This window comes from Chroicocephalus ridibundus, chromosome 1, assembly GCF_963924245.1.
Source record: "Chroicocephalus ridibundus chromosome 1, bChrRid1.1, whole genome shotgun sequence".
NCBI lineage: Eukaryota > Metazoa > Chordata > Aves > Charadriiformes > Laridae > Chroicocephalus > Chroicocephalus ridibundus.
The window spans coordinates 29,308,172-29,326,071 of NC_086284.1; the positions used below are offsets into that span (position 1 = coordinate 29,308,172).

The 17,900-nt window shown below is 39.3% G+C and overlaps 1 protein-coding gene across 4 annotated transcripts in view; it reads right to left on the reverse strand.

The window, feature by feature from the left end:
- DCLK1 (doublecortin like kinase 1) overlaps positions 1-17,900 on the reverse strand; it is a 253,203-nt gene that overhangs the window by 231,189 nt on the left and 4,114 nt on the right. For all 4 annotated transcript variants that reach the window (XM_063332780.1, XM_063332771.1, XM_063332806.1 and 1 more), the window contains exon 3: positions 7,493-7,839. In XM_063332780.1, the coding sequence (XP_063188850.1) occupies positions 7,493-7,839 (347 nt within the window). The remainder of the gene's footprint in view (positions 1-7,492; positions 7,840-17,900) is intronic.

The window sequence follows — 17,900 nt, forward strand, 5'->3', positions numbered from 1 at the left end:
AATCCACACTGTAAAGTCTTCAAACTATTGAGCTCAGATCATTCAGTGAAAGTCACGAAATACAGTACCTCAGCAGGAAGCAGGAACAGTACAGAGAAAGTTTAGGACAACTACTATTTGAAAGCATAAAGCACAAAAAGATTTCAGCTGTTGACAAGAGAACCTATCTGGTCCTGAGGACTGCATGTTAGTAGTGAACAGTGGAGACTCTTTTCAGTGATCAACAGTAATCTCACACCCATCTCCACAACACATTCGTGAGCATCATCAGAGAAATCTGAAAGCACTCTTCCAAGTCCCCTTTCACCAAACAAGTAAGGACAAAAACCACACCCAAAACCACCACCACCACGACCATATAGTTGGGGATGTTTCCACCTGCTCTTCCTCCCCCCCCTAGTCAGCAATACTTAACTGGATGAGAAGCTCTTCTTAGTTATATTGTACATTTAAAGTAATGAAGCAAAGTCAAGATGTACAGGAAAAGGACACTTATTCTAGCAACTGATAGTTCTGAATGACCACACCATCTCCTTCCCACTGAGGCACCCTTCCTCACACTTACAAAATATGATACTCTGCCTTTAAGGACCTGGAAATTACTCTTCCTTAAAAAGGGTTTCTAACTGTGCACAAACTCTCTGATGAGTAGCTGTATATCCTTATAAGACAGTAAGATCAACTTATGTGATATTTAAAGCATACTGAAGCAGATATGCAAGTTCTGAGTCTTATTCAATTAATAACAGCTTTTCTTTTGCACAGCATGAAAGCCAATCTAAAGGTCGCAGAAGATGGCACCTTCTCTCCTTAATTTTCAAAGTCAGCCTTCAGTTCTTAAGGGATGCCAGTTAGCAACCCTGGAAACTTCTATTGTGAAGAGAGCTTTTAGAGATGGAGCAACACAGTTGTCAATCTCAGCTTAATAGGAACCGACCTCAGACAAATGAATGAACACACTGATTTCAATTAGGAATGGGCTTCTGTTCTCTTCTTTACAGAAGACTTTATTTGAGTAACAATTAAATGTGTTAGTCAATGTCATAACATGACATCAAAACAGCCTACCCAGAGCCACAAGGGTTCAAGGACCTATCACAGCTCTCCTCTAACACCAGGATAATACCAATTGCCAGCAAACTGTCTACCCTAGCATGTATTTGAATGATTTTGAACCAGATTTTGATGTTTTTCTTACTAGACTAATTTGTAATGGAAGTCCACTTCTCTCAATAGGAGTCATAAGAATCTTCCAAGGCCCTCAGACCCCATCACCACCTGCTGAGACAGACTGAAAAACAAACACAACAAAACAATCAGTGACTGAAAATTGTCTATCATGTCTTCAAAAGGGGTCTTTATCCCAGTATTGAGAAAAAAATCCTCATCTTTTAAGTCCTGCCCCAAAATCAGTTTCAAAATACCAAAGCCAGAAATTATATATCTTCCAGAGAAAGAAAAAGTTTTTGATTAAATATACTGCAGGCAGGAAGGAGGAAAAGTGAGGTGTATTAAAAGCTGGAGAGGTGCTCTTTGTTCTTAGACAGTGTCTATCACAGCTACGTAACACAGTGTTCAGTTAGCATCTCCCAAACAGGGCCCTAAACTTCCTGTCTAAAATTAAGCAGCACAGGTATTTTCTGAGGGGTATGGCCATCCACTATTCACATTAGAAACCCTTTAGGAAAGAAACAGTTTGTACAGTGTAAGCACAATGGGTTTCAGGTCCTGAGGTGCAATATTAAAGTACCACCTCAAAAATAAGCACAAGTTTCTCTAGCTGTTGCTTCCCTGATAAAATGCTTGTGCGATCTGCAGAAGCCGCCTTACTTAACATTTGCTCCCAATTAGTCAGTGTCTCACAGCTACATCTCACAGAGAATTCACCATGTTCAATCAACACAACCCCTGTGTGCCTGTGGCTGGCAGGGCGCTCCAAAGCCTTCAACAAAAGAGAGAAGTTAAAATTACTGCACTCGAGAGAGGTCATACAGAAGATAAAATAGCTCTTATTGTCCACATTTTTCAAATTACAAATAATTTTAAGTTGCATGCATCTCAAGTGGATGGCAACTACAACTGAAGAACAAATAAAAAGAGCAGGCACAACCAGTCACCCTTAAATTTAAATGCGCCTTCTATATTAAGAATGGAACTGATTACAAGCGCTGATGTGAATCAAAATTACACAGCACACACAAAACAAGTCACTTGCTGCACATAAATTGGATTTTGTTTAACATTTATTTTGTCTAGATTGTTGTATAACATACGCTACACAAATGCTAAGCAGAGAATGTTTTTTCATGAACGATACCTACCATGCTTTATGTAGGCTTTTCTGTACCAATGACAATCAAGGTCTAGAGAAAGACATTTGAGATCTTTAATCCACCCTACAAAAGGGTAGATTTGGCCAAGAATTTACTGTAGAATACAGACATTATTACCAAATGTTTTTGACTTGTTAAGAGCAAAACAATACAAAGCACATGTTCAGTTTAGGTGTAGGTGCAAAGAGTTGGTTTCTTTTTCTTGAGAGAGTACTTTATTAAAACAGTAGTACTAATTCCTTGTCAAAAATTAAAGATATTAGGTGCCTTCACAGAGAGAAGTCCACAGGAGAGGGAGCTTGTTTGTATCATATCCCCTTTACAGTGGGGTTCCAATAGAAAACAAAAACACATTCCACCCAATGAAGAGTCGTCAAGCTTTCCAGCACTGTGATGTTCCCTCTCCTTGCAGCCACAATTTTTTAAAAGTGGTTTTAATGGCTTAAAGCAAGGTTATTGAGGGACTCGCTCCCATTCCACCCTCCGCCTCTCAACACACGTTTCTGTAAGGTATCTTTAAGTAACAGTAGCTGTATTTCATATTTGTAAAGGTAGTTTGATTTGAAATAAAATATTTTTTAAAAAATAAAATCAGATAGTGACTTTTATTCTGGTATCTCTGCCACTGACCACTTAGCTGTCTAGAGCCAAATCCACAGCATAATACTTCAACTGAAAAAATAATTTGCATGATTGCATCTAGTTAAGCTAAACAAACCACCTGTTCAAATAAGGAGGTCTCATTATAAACCAGATGTTTGTTCTTCCAAAAGCAAATGGAGGACTTACAAGGTGATAAAGCACTTTTGTCCAAACTTTAGTCTTTGTCTAAACATGCAAATTGTAAATACCTTGTACAAATGCACACACCATACCGCTTCTAAAAACTGCACTGTTTCACAGCTTTGCTGTTATATGTGACCACCATTGGTATTCTCTCATTTTATCGTTGGTGTTGTTCTAGAAGTGCATTGGTACACAGAAACCAGAGAACTGAGCTTGCAACACAGCAACCAGGCTCTATCTCCACGGGCAGCTTGTACCCTTGATGTTTGCATTGTGTGTATACACACACTGCCTTTTACAAAACCATATTTTCATGCACATCAAACTAAAAATGACACCTACTGTTAAGGGAAGGTTAAAAAACTAAAAAATAAACTGAAATAGTGCAGCTACAGTAAAGCAAGACATACTTTAGCAACAAGAAAGTGTCCCTTCTCTGCACAAGTACCTGAGAATGTTAAGGGTCAATACTAACAATGTCTTTTCATGCACTTAAACAACCTTTTAATATTAAAAAAAAAAAAAAAGTAATGCTCACAGTAAGTGCCCTCATGATCTGAATTCCTACAAGCAGCTATTAAACCTATTCATTCTATTTTTATTTTTGTTACACAGCAAATTTGGCAAGAAGAACACTTCAAGACCTCCCCCTGGATAGGTTTTAATTTTGGCCTGAGCTCGTAAGACTGTTAAACACTTTCTAGAGTCCCATCATCATCTTCAGATTCATCAGTATCTTACAGGGAAGTGATTCTCTCTCTTCCTCCAAACATCACCAGTTCATTGTACCAGTAGAAAAAATAAGTACATCCATAAAAATACACATATACTATTCTAGACACAGTATGAAACTTACCCTGCTTTGATAAATCATTAATAACTGAACTGTGAATGTATGCTAAATACAGGACACCAATGTGCTATATGATCAGATTACAGTTGTATGTTATGCCCCTTTTTGTGCAAATTAAATTATACTCTGAAGTTTCAGAAATATTGCAGTCAAAATATAGATTCTAACATGAGTTATAAGTAAATGGAATAAACCACTAGTCACCCTGCCTGTAACAAGAAATACATTTTAACAAAACTAAATTAAATGAATGAAATCCAAAGTACACACCTACTCAGTACCAGAAATTATAACTTTCCTCAGGTACTGAGTGTCCCAGCACTACCTGCCTCACCAAGACAAGCTCTTTGCATTGTCATCAAATTTCATAGGCACCATTTAAATTTCTTTTAACTGAGCACATTCATTAATGTCCTTTAGAGATACAAACGAAAACATCACAACTAACCAGGATGTTGGAGGGAAAGCATTGAAGCTCAGTTCCTCAATGTGTAGTGTCAGTATGGGACAACCACCTGACTCAGATGCCCAGTTAAGACTCTGGACTCCTACTACTCTCTTTTGATTAGCCTGAGGCATCTAATGATAGTACCCACCACCAGTATGCATACTTCATTGCCCATCTGCACTAACGATATAGGAGACTCATGCCAATTTTTGCCATGGATGGGTAATTCCAGTGTTGGCTTCATGAAATAAACTCACAAGAGATGACTGTAGAGAACAGCCTTTCTCCAAGTTACATTCCCAACAAATAATCCATGGAGAGCTTTAGTCTCTTATCCTTACAGTAAATTACTTTTCTTGGCTCAGAGCTTTAAGATTTTATTGATTTTTAAGTTAGCGATGAAAGATTTAATCACAGATTTGTAGATTTAACCACTGAACACAGGCTCTTCCAGAACCTTCCAAGCTCCAATAGGAGTCACAGTAGAAGTTCCCAGCTATAAACACTACTGGGAAAATTTTGGATTTGCCATGGATTTACTCCCAGTAATCATTCACAGCTTGAGTTTAGCAATAAAGAAATCCATCATCGTGCCCCCAACGCCATCTGGGAGCTCAGGCTTTTGGCAGAGGAAAACGGAGCAGCGATTGCTTAGCAGCACAGGAAATCAATGACTTCCCCGCGCAGGGGCGAGCAACAGGCTGCTCCTGCTGAGCACGGGATCACTCATTTCCCTTTCTGCCAGCAAAGCTGCTTTGTACGTGCAGTGAGCAAAGTCTCCATTACACTGGCACAACACACACACACCTTCCCCCAAATCCTGCCCTTACCAGCAGGGTTAGGCAGCCAGCTGTGCAATTTCAACAGAACAGCCAGAAAGGAAAGGAGCGAATACATGTGGAGACACCAGTCTCCGGGAGAGCCTTTAGGCGGGAGGGTTACAGGCTATGAGGTAGGTAACAAATGCCCCAGCACACCAGTGATTTAAGCTCGTCTCAAATCCCATGACTTGAGAAAGGATTCAGCTGAACATTGAAAACATCAAGGTCAAGAAAACCTGGTCTTCCCTTTCCCCCCAGTAGTATGATAGTACTATTTACCTCCAGCAATTAGAGCTCTGAAACAGGTGTAAAGGCTTTTTTTTTGTTTTAAGCACACGCATTAGAGGGGAGTTTGGAATATATATTTAAAAAAAAAAAAAGTGAGCACATTATCCAGGAGACAATAAGCCGCATCGACATCCTTCCAGGCTGCACTTCTTCATAACTAAACCACAAGTTTATTTACATATATAATACAAAACAGATATGCGTCCCTTTTTATTGAGAGGGTTTACAGGAACTGGAAGAGTCACTCAAGATCTTCTGTGAAGGTCACAGTAGAGATCACCACTGATCTCTGCAGCTTTTAAATCATAGAATGGTTTCGGTTGGAAGGGACCTTAAAGATCATCTAGTTCCAACCCCCCTGCCATGGGCAGGGATACCTCCCACTAGCCCAGGCTGCTCAAAGCCCCATCCAGCCTGGCCTTGAATCTCAACTCTTTTCTCAAATTTACTAGCGTTGGTGCTCCCTGGAGCATGAGACAAGGTAAGAAAGATAGGAGTTGCGAGTTTCCCCAGACACGCACTTTACCTTTGCTGCAGGCAAAAAGAACTTCACGTCCACATTTTTGCTCCAGGTCAAAGTTCCCAATGAAGTCACAGTAATGGGATCATTTATAGGCATCAGGAACTGAACTATTGTCTGTAACTGATGTCAGAGGTTACCGATACAAAACTGCAGATGGAAGGGACTTCTGGTCAAGCCACACTTGGCTACAATTTAAACCGGTGCTCTGAATAAGCGGCTTGTCCATCAACGAGCCCTCTCTGAGATCAGAGGGTATTGCTGTAGCTGTTTCCAGAGCTATGCTTGTATACTAACCCCAGTAACTGTGGACATGTTAGGATCACCACTGGATCTAGCTGACCATTTACCTGTACCAAGCACATTTTGCAGCATCTCCTGACAGCTACACTGTTAGCCGTATATCTGCAAATTGTTAAGCCTAGAATCTGTAAAACACAGCTATGTTACAGGAGAAATATCTCTAGCAGCTTCTAGCTGCTCAGGGAGACATCCGTCCATCTTTCTACCCACATTCTATACCTCTATCATTTCTTCAGTTTAATAAGTTACATCTGTAAATGCAAGTATCTGCCTTATTTCTCTAGAGTCACCATTGCTCTAAATCAATTCAGGTCATGCTGAAATTAGTCTTGCCCTTCACCAGGTTATCAGCTTCTCCCGTTTTGCTATAATTAACACATGTCCGTAGATAAATTACAAATAAAGTTAAAGACAAAAAAAGAAGTAGGATTACTCTGTAATATTTTTTATTGCCCCTCTATCTCCAAGTTCAATAAGAAGCCTCTCAAATCTCACTCTACCCCAATTTAATAAGTCATCAAAAAAGAGACATTACTTGAAGGTATGTCATAGAAGAAACAACATGTAACCTACAAGAGACTCCTCAATAAGTGTGGTCACCACACATAACCCTACCTGTTTTCCTGCAAAAGGGAAAAAGATCATTCGTTTTCTAAGCTTGCACCTTCTTCATCCATTCTAGCTGCAGTGAGACTCATGACTTGGTCACTCTGGACAGCAGGAGGCCTGCATTTATCATGGTGGAACGTGTCCTCATTGTTTATTCTTACAGTTTATGGAAAGGCAAGTACAATGACTCATAAAATTGCTGCAAGAAAAAGCTGAAACAAGTTAACAGAATGAGCTTCTTTAAAATCACCTCCTTCATCCTCCATTTCCGGCATGCAGAGCCAAAACCACATCACACTTTCAACTGACAGTTTTAGACCTTTTATCATAAATGGTAAGACCATCACTGAGACCAAGTAATGCTTCATGATGTGTTTCCAAACTGCTCACAGATCTTAAGTACACTATAAAGAGTAGAAGACATGGTTCTATATTCTAGAATGAAGTAACTTTTAACTAATGTGCTCTTCTTTTCCTTTTGGAAAATTTTCTTTTCTTCATGCTGAGAATTATCATCATGAAAATTCTTACCTGTTTTCCATCTAGTGTGTATAAGCGTTTAACCACCCCTGAATCCAGCTTGATGGCATCGGTTATATCAGTAAGAACCTGTTCAAATGAATGTGCTGTCTTCTTGTTGAGCAGGATGCGGACTGCTTTCCGTGGTTTCACTCCGCTTCTGATGATAGTGACTAGTTTAGGCCTAATGAAATCCTTATTCTCTTTTGCATCTGGAGTACCTCCTTTAGCAGTGGCAAGGGACGGCACTGAACGAGAAGTGGAAGTTGTCTTAACATTCACTGACCAGTTTGGGTTTACATTCTTCGTGTACTCCAGTTTCTTGAAGGGTTCTATGGAACCACATACATAGCTTTCGCCTGCAGAAGCAAAAATGCCGGCAAGTTAGATTGGAGGGTGGAAGGAAAAAAAACACAAACAAAACAACACAACCAAAAAGCCCCCGACACACCACAGAAAAATACCAAATCAAATCCTTCTCAAATTATTAAACATTATTCTTATCATTCTTGATCTACAGTGCACATGAAGTATTGATCTTCCCTTCTCAGATGCTACAGGCTTTCAAATACCTTTTAAAGATCAGTCGTCAGCTAACCATTCAGAAAACGCTGCTACAAAATCCTTGAAAGCAGCAGTTTTCTCTTCAGAAAACACCATATGCAGTGGGGATCGCTGTTGTCAGTAAGTAGTGTTCATATCTAATCAGCTGCCCAGCCCCAGTGCATTATCACAGTAGTCCCCCAGCCTTCATGCTTAAATGGCCTGCCTTTATCAAACAGCAGGCCCCAGACATTTCATATTATTTCCTCTGAAGTGTTATCAAAAAACATAGGTTACAAATAACTTTCTATAAAAGGTGGATGTAAGTGTCATTGGAGATTTGTTAAGATTTGATTATTTAAAGCTTTAAGTAGCATAAACCCAGGATACATATAGGCAAGAAATCTCACCGTATTATTCTACTGACTCAATAAATAATATGTGGGGAGGAAAGGAAGGCAAAGAGTAATAACTACAGAGTCCTCACGACAAATTTACAATACTTTAAAGAAAAAAGATTTATTATAGCTTGTATTTCTATTGGAACATTATCTACAATAAAATATTTTTGCAATTACCACACCCACACGATTTCTGGGGAACTATAACATAACCAGAAAACACAAGCACGTCCCTGTTCAGTAACACCTCAATCCAGTCCAGCTGCAGGATGCTGCAAAAGGGGGACATGCTTGGGTGCTCCCAACCCCTCCCTTGAGCTTGAGTGAGTGACTGCACTGCCAGTTGCATCGGGTGCATTGGATCAGCTCGTTGATCTGACTGAACATAAAAAAAGACAATACTAATTTTGTAACAAGAAGCTGATCCAGTTCACCCTCTGGCTGCAAAAAAAATCCCAAAGAAAACAATATTAGATCCAGCAAGACCACACCTTCTGGCAGCCTGCAATTAAATTCTGTTACAAATAATGCAAAATCCTATCCTGAACAATACCACAACATCTGAGATTTTTTTAATTCTTCTGGGTTCAGTAGTTCAGTGTATGCGAACAGCACAGAGGCATTCATGTTAGCAGTTTAGCCCAAGGTACTAAAATAAAAACAGAACAAAACTCAGGGATGTACCTCCTATGCCAAAAAGCACATTAGAACCAAAGATTTTCCTAATGATCCCTGCCCTAAGGAAAGAAGACTCGCAGTTCAATTATTAAAAAAAAAAAAAAAAAGAAAGAAAAAGAAGTATTTAAATTCTACTTCTGGACACAAATTTTCGTTTCAGGGCACCCAACCCAATCCCACAGGCAATACAGCACACAAGGAATGCTGGCAGATATACAGGGTTACCACAGTTAGAAACGGGGAGGTGGGGAAATCCACTGGGAAATGGGGCCCCAGATGCAACAGAGGTTCAAGTCTGTTGGCGCAATGCTCCAAGGGTGAGACAGTAACACAATGTACAGTGATTATCAGACAAGGCAATGGAAAAGAAAGAAGTCAGAGCAACATGCACTGATGGATCACTGAGCAGAAAAAATAAACGCAATGACAGCATAAGATCATGCAAGAACGATAAAGATTTTTGGTGGGTTTTTTTGGTTTTTGTTTCATTTTTTTTTAAGACTGTTTTTAAAGCAGAACAAAATGCAGCGTGGGAGATGAAGTAAGACATTCCAATGCTTACTAGCCATCATGTAAATTCAAGTTAATCCACGCTTTGCAGCAACAAGTAAAGCGTTAAGAAAACAGAATCATAGAATGGTTCAGGTTAGAAGGGACCTTAAAGATCATCTAGTTCTAACCCCCCTGCCATGAGCAGGGGGTTTAATAATTTAATAATGGAATAATAATTTAAGATGGACTATTCACACCAACCTTATAAAGGTAAACTCTTCCTTTTATCCATTGTATATATATTAGAGAAAGATACATATATGGTAACATATATATATATATGGTAACATCAGAACAGAAAGGCTTAGCTGCAGTAATGATCCAAGAGCGATCAAACAGTACATACTATCTTTTATCTGTGTCCCTGTCCAATATTTTAGCACAAGCTACCCGATTACAGAATGCAAGGGTCAGAATGCACCCACAGCACCACATCCATAAAATTAAAATTTTAAAAAGACATTGATAGTGTTTTGTAAGGGGAAAAAAAAAATAAAAAAGATCCTCCTATGGATAGAACTGCATTTAATACAATAAATGCCTGTTCCGTACAATACTGCATAAGTCTCTTTTATAATTTTTTAAACAAAATTTATTCTTGCCTCCACTTGTGTTTGCTGTAACGCTAAAAATCCACCTGCAAACTTTTTTTGTTTTGGGGGTGTGTGTGTATATAAAAATCAGAGTTTCAGGTTCAGTGCAATCAGAGAAATTGTTCTGTTTATTTGCATGAAATTTATTTAAAAACAAGTCTTTATATTAAAACTCACTTCTCAAAGGGTAGGTATATAAACAAATGGTCACATTATACCCAGAAGACTTACATTCAGTTTATTAAGAACTCTTTTGGTTCCCCTTGTTGAAAGGACAGCATTCCACATGATTTTAAATCAGCTATATTTAAAGGCCAGCTGGGTTCCTTGTAGCTTCTAACAGCATGTTAGCTCTTCATTACAGAACTAATTTTGGTGTAAATGACCATAAAAAAGACCAATACAATCACTGAAGTTATGGGATTGTTTTAACATCAGACTTTTTCCCTTTCTTCATTTCCAACAGTACTATATTACATGAATAAAATATTTGCACCAAGATTATTTTTTTTTCCACTTGAAGAGGCTCATATTTAACTCCACAATATCTTGGAGGCAGAGTATCCAAGGCCTTCTAAAATGAAATATCTTTAGTAAGAACTATCTTCTATACGAAAATAGAAATACAGACTTCTCTCCCATAATACTGTTATTTAAGACTGCTTATACTTCAGTGAAGTGCTGGGGCTTATTAACCTTCAAGGATGTTAGCCAGGGACTGCAGTTCTCCTTCATGGTGGCCCTCAGGACCAGGCCTATAAGAACAAAAACTAAAAGGACAAGACCTCTATGTCCTAAAAGTATCTTATATCTGATCTTAAGATCAGTAAACCCTGTTTTATGGTGACATCCAGCAAATTTTAAGTACTCCAAGCACTAGAAACATCCAAACACAAGCTTAAATTTCCTGAACATGGGACCCACCCTGTCAGCTGCTAGAAATTTCAATGTCCAGTCTAATCCTTTAGCCCCTGTGGTGTTTGTATGCAGAGGAAATCTCAAAGACAAGGACAAAAAGCCTTCACCTGGATTTTCACCCTCTCTTCCTTTTCACAGTCACATTAAAGAGAGAAGAATGCAAAGAAGTTTTGCACGGGGCTATAGTCCAATAAATCCACCTTCTGCCTTAACTATTGCTTCCTCACCAAAACTATTAGGTGATGACACGATTTTCTTTTTTTTTCCTTTTTATTTTCATTAACCTTTGACTACAACTGCCTTGCAGACAACAGACTCGCCCCCATGACTTGTACCTGAGGGGAGACAGAAGCTGTGATCTGCGGACAGGCAACACCAGTAGCAAGTTGGTTTTCCCAGCTCCAAAGCACCAGGAAAATACACCTCTGGTGATAATCCCACTGAGCACCATCAGCTCTTACTCTGGGTCAGGCCTGGGCACAAATATAGCCCAGAAACATCGTCTTTGACTAACTGTCAGCTGGAGGAAGAAGGTAACAATCTTCAAGCACTGGATTTGTAAGGGAGCATGTGTGTTGAAGAACAAATCTTTGGAGATACTGGATTGAAGAAAAGCATAGAAGAGACAGCCCACTTAAAGTGTCTATTTGACTACAGCTCCCCAAGAGAGGAGAGCGAGCATTTCACAGTGCAGTCAGCTGTCACTAATGATATTTTGACTCTTGATTACACTATCAATAGCCATTAGAAAAAGAAAAGGGGGACACCCAGCTGTTTTTGGGATATCTGACATCTGGGAAAAGTCATTACTGCATCTTAGAAAGAATCCCTTTCCTGACAGCCCTCCTGCCTCCTCACAGGAAAAGTGCAAATAGAAAACACACACCACTTTAACCTTTAAAGAAAAATAAAAAGATACACAATGCTTGTTTGCCAGTTCTGAACCAGTAATCCTGCAATTTAAGCTGTGCAAGTGCTCAACACTTCAGGAAATTCCATGTGGAACAATTAAAATAAATCTTAGCATTGAGAAGCTAATCAGAAAGCTAATCATGTAGAAGGCCAGATCCCAAAACGCAGTTTATGCTTAAAAAAAAACCAAAACAAAACAAACAAAAACCTACTACCTGCAGTTACACACCTGTCGAATTTCAATGCAGCTGAACTACCACAGCCATGTAACACTGAAAGACAGATCTTATAGGTCATGACAGAATTTTATTATATGCATTGTGGATTAAAAATATAATTAAAAAAATAATATCTATGTACAAGGTGGCTGCTAAGGAGACATTGAATCACTGCCCATAAGTGATGGAGCTTTCCTGATGCAAGTTTTGATTCCCTCTTTGGCATATTGGTATTAACAGTTAGTTTGTTTCCTTCAGCTTGCCGATATTCTCACTACAAGAATGATCAAGGCATTATCTCTTAAAAATGCATTTGCATTGCTTTTCTCTGCTAAAGGCAGCTTGGCCTAAAATGGCTTCATAAAGAAGCCAGCTGGCCGTAGGTGAAAACCCTGGAGAAGGAATAAAGAACCTGTTTGAACCATGCAAGCAGAGAAGGAAAAACCAACCCTTCTTTGTGAGGCAACAGGACTGCCAAATTATTAAAAACAGCGTTGATTCCTCATAGGCGAGTATGTATGAAGAAAGGAAAGTTAATTTATGGGCCCACCAGAGACAGAGGAACTGTATTAATCGCACACTTTGGTGGTGAGGCACCATGGTGAGGCTGCTCAGTGCAGCAGTCAGTCATTGCAGTCCTTTTCCCCTACATATGGGGCAATAAAAAAATTAAGAGAACAGGGAAGGGACTGGCACCCCCAGCACCCTATGCAACAGGCACACTTGCCCTTCCTCACTTCCACCTCTTGGTTTTATACATGCAAAAAGGCAGAAGAGCAATCTCTCAGGGAAAAGGACAAAGATTTCTGACTATCACTCAGCACGCAGAGCAGACTGCAAAAGGAAGATGACCTGAATCAAATAAGTTACTACCTGATAGTTCCCAAACGCGTTAGTTAATAGAGCAATAACCTACTTAAACTACATTACTGCTGCCTTGTGTTTCTGCAGTGTCTGAAAAAAATGCAACACTGCAAAAGAAATGGAACATCTACGGGAAATAAATCTGACCTACCCATGTTCACTGAGCAATCCGATGCACAAGGAACTTTAAATCAGATCTCCTCAGACCTTTTAAAGGACTTCTTTTGCACATGATTCTTTCTGTTCAGCTCAGACTAAAAATTCTTTCTTTTCCCTCATCAAAAGTCAGTGACTATCAAGATAAAGACATACTTGTCTGTCTCTGCCCTCCCAAATTTCCAGTGTCTCACTACAAGCAAGATAGGCGTTATACATGCATAAAAAAAAATAACTAGAAAGAACCTAGAATAATAAACCACAGGACGTTCCAAGAAGTTAAGGAAGACACAATGTGAATCAACTGGCTAATGGATGGATCTTCTCAAATTCATGAAATAAAATAATCAAAGAAACACTGCCAGAACAACCCTCTACCATTTTATGCAAGAGGATTATTCAGCTGTTTGTTTATTAAACAATATAAGGATTGCAGGCATTTCTGCCACAGGATCCAGTCCAAGTTTCACTAACTTGGATAGCTCTGGATCAAGTCCATGGTAAATATCCAGTGTAAATTCAATCCCATAAACAAATGTCCACATAGATTCAGCTCTACAAACATTTAAACAGATACTTTACTATTATTATTTTGATAGCATATTACATATGCATATGAATCCTCCCAGCCCATCAGTTCCCAGCTGCTGAGGTAGGCATGGCTTAGAAGAAAGAGCATTACCTCCAGAGCGCATCAGAGACCACATCAACCTGGCCACGACTTACATTCTGGCCTGGCTGGGCTTCCCACCAGCATCGCTGGAGCGGGTCGCAGAGTCAAGGAAGAAGCAAGGTAGAAGAGGGAAAAGCTGAGGTAAGAGGGATGAGGTGACAGTGGGATTACCGAGACCCACATACAAAAACAGTCAGGGACTGTCACAGCCCACTGCTCTGGCCTTTTGAACCCTCCAGTGGCAGGCAGCTTCTCTGCTACATCAAACGCAAACCACCTGCCTCCACTTGCACAAGCCTTCCCACAGCCCTCACGTGGGCCATCATCTCCTCTGCCACTGCAGGGAGGTTCACATCTCCCAGGAGTTAGTAGCCAGTTACAGCCATTACCAGATTTTAAACGTGGCATATCTGTGGTCTTTCAAACTGCTCCTTCAATGAGGACTGCAGCTCTGCAATAACTCCCGACAGACATTCATTTTTCTTTTCCAGATTATTCCTTAAAACTGTTTTTGCCATTATGCCTACATAAAATGTGCACGCACGCATACAAGTCTTTACAATAGTTTGGCAGTGCACCCAGTATCGACATGTGATGATGCTGTTTCCCAGTACTCTCTCAGCCTTGTGGTTTGGGGTTTTTGGTTTGTCTTTGACTGCCAGCTCTCTGCTGCAGGGTTCATCTTTTGTGGTAGGTATTGTGGAAACCTAAAACAATTGATTCTGGTACATACCCAAGACTCTGAGGTAATATTATAATAGAAATTAATGAGAAAGGGATGCAGTTCTGGCTGTGGATTGATTCTGTGGTCTTTGTTCCACATAGCAGGACCCCAGGAGTAAAAACTGTAAATAATACTCTTTGTTTCAGAGTTATCGTGCTCATTCCAATCTATTACTGTTCTTGTTACACTGTTCAATGGTCACTTTGGGGGTAAGACCCACCAGTCCACCTCTGCCTCAGCTTTAAAGATAGTACACTTTTGGAAAAGCAAAAGGCATTTAGTCCTTTCCTGAGACTTTGTTTACAGCGAGACAATTTAGCCTTAAGAGCAACTTCATCTTTATTGTTTCTACATGCTTTGATTACATGCCGTACCTAGGGAATAAAGTCATGTCACATTTGGAAATAATTCTTTAAAGGCAAAAGGGTCCTGAACATCAGGTCTGACAAAAAGAAGGTAACCTGAATCCACTGCATTCTTGCCTTCATCTAAGGTGACAGGAGAAGTTACAGAGCATGCAAAACTTCTTACAGAAGTACATACCCCTTGCTATCAAATTCCAACAAATCTCACATGCCCCAAGTCTTAAAAAAAAGACCAAACAACAAAACCCAACAACCCTAGGGAAGTCATTAGTTTCAAACAAAGGGAAAATGTGTCCGTGCACCTCAAAATAACCTACAGCACCAGCATACAGCCATGCCAGCTCTGAATTGTATGCAAGACAGAAATAAATATTACTGAAGCAAAACAGCTCCTTTACAATCTTTCTCCTTTGGGACTATCTTTCATGCAGTTTTATGTATTTAGCTCTGGGATGAAAGACAGTGGCTGCTGTCTTGTTTCCCCCAGGAGCTACTTGCTTCTGTCTTCATGTATCATATGGGAAGGTAAGAGTACTGTAACTTCCTCACAGGCATAAAGGCAAAAAACCAACACCAAATCAAGGCTTTACACATTTACCTTATAAAACAATCACCAAAAAACAATACAAAAAAAAAAAACACAGAAAAAAAAATCATCTCAATTCAACACTGTCTCATTAAATGAATTCATACACTAAGGGAATAGTCTCACCATGAAGAAAGCAATGCTTCGAATTTCAATAGTTTGAGCATAAATGTCATTTGGCAAGGGGCAAAAAATCAAGTGATTTTCCAGCTATTTAAACACAAAGCACAGCTTCAAGCTAATTAATGCTGTAGCAGACTAGCCAAACTCTAATAAATTTGTGCAGTAAAGAGTGGACAGTGCTTATGTAAAAACCATCACTGAGCTAATAATATATGAACCTTTACTCTACAGTGAAGCTCTACGAGGGAAACAGAACAAAATAACCCACTTTGCAGTTTTATACAAATAGACAGAAGCCCGCTTTCAGGTGGAACAAGGATGTAGCTCTCTATTGGCACACAAAGACTGACTTCTGTAAAACCTACAGTGTTAATAGCACAAGAAAATAAGACTGTCCAACTTGAACTATACATAGGAAGGGAGGATGTATTCACTGAAGAGGAAAGGAATAAAGTTCCACAGATCTAAAAGAAATCCCAAAGACCTTCTTTAAAATAAACTTATGCTCTTGCACTGTCATTCATTTTGACTGACTGATTTATAACTGGTATTATTCTTCTCTAGGATGCCAAAATAAACCAATCTTATAGGCTGCTGAATTTATTTCTGCATTCAGCTCCTTCCTTCCAAAAGCTGGTTCTGACTGGCAGCAAAAGACTATGCAAATCAACATTAACACCAATGATACTTGCTTCTTGATGAGCATACCAATCAAATAAGCACAATTATTTATACCACTACTGAGTAGGAAATGCACAAACACTGCTTTTAAATAGATGTTGATTAATATTGGTCTTTCCTCCCAGAAATTGATTTTCTCCACCAATTAAATACTGTCCTCACAAATACAGTTCTAATTCTGGCCTGGAATTCATAACATTGATCTAAGACTAGTTTTCTTTCCATTTCACTAAACCTATGGTCCTAACCCCAAACTCTCTTACTTACATGAACAATCCCACCACTTCAATTTTCTTTTTGAGCATCTTAATCCTCCTTGCATTAAAAAGGAGAGTAAGAGACAGCATGATCAAGACTATCCTCTTCTCAAGACTTCTCCTTAAAAAGCTTTCCTCTGCTACAACACCTAAAGGAGACCACTCAATGGTGACTGAACACCTGCTACACAAAGATGTGCTCTTCTTTCAGGAACCTTATCTGACATTACCCTTTTCTTCTTCTCTTCCCACATTTGCTTTCTTCTGATCCTCTTATTACATCCTGATACTGCATGTTCTCTCACCTGACACTAAAAATGAAAATCATAAAGAAACTCCAGTCTCTGTTACAACTCTAAATTGGCTGTCCAGTGGCTTAGATCCATGCTTTGCAGGTTCACCCATGGCACATGGGGGACAGGGGCAGGATGGAAGCAACAATGAAACAATTGTTGCACCTTTATTTCCTTTGAGCACTGTCAAGCACCTGCATTTAAACTTTACAGATAAAAAAGAACCTCAGTTATGTCCATGTGCTTGTTTATGCTTTGAGACCTTATACATTCTGATGTTTTATACTAGGAGCTATTGCCTCCACACCCAAAAAGAAATCCACTGCAAGCCAGAAGTACTTTATGTTGGAACAGCCACTTTGTCTATTTGTAAAACTTGCAAAAGGTATTATTAATATCCTAAGTCTAATATTCAAATTGATTAATGCTGACAGCTTCTTTTGCCAACTGAAGGAGTGAAAAATTCAGTGTCAATGAGCAAATTAGCAACTGGCATCTCCAATGTTTGACAGTGACCAAGACCTGTCAGTTCTGACCAAATCACTGGTAATGCTTTATACTGAGCCTTATTTAAAAACAACATAAGGATGCCAATGGACTAGAGAAGAGGAAATGGGAAATGCTACAGGGGAGAAAAGTTTATACTCCACCCCAGCTAAACCATGGCTACAACGTTACTCTTTTAACATGTTGCCTACATCTGTGCCACTCCATGGCAGGAGAGTATTTTACTGAAGGTATATTTACTTGTAGGGAAGCTCTTCACTAGGTACAGACAGACTTAAAAAAAATAATAATAAAACCCATCAGAACTGAATTTCATGTAGGTTTCATCGGCACCATGGACCTTGTCAAGTTTAAGTGACTAAACTCTCATCGCCAT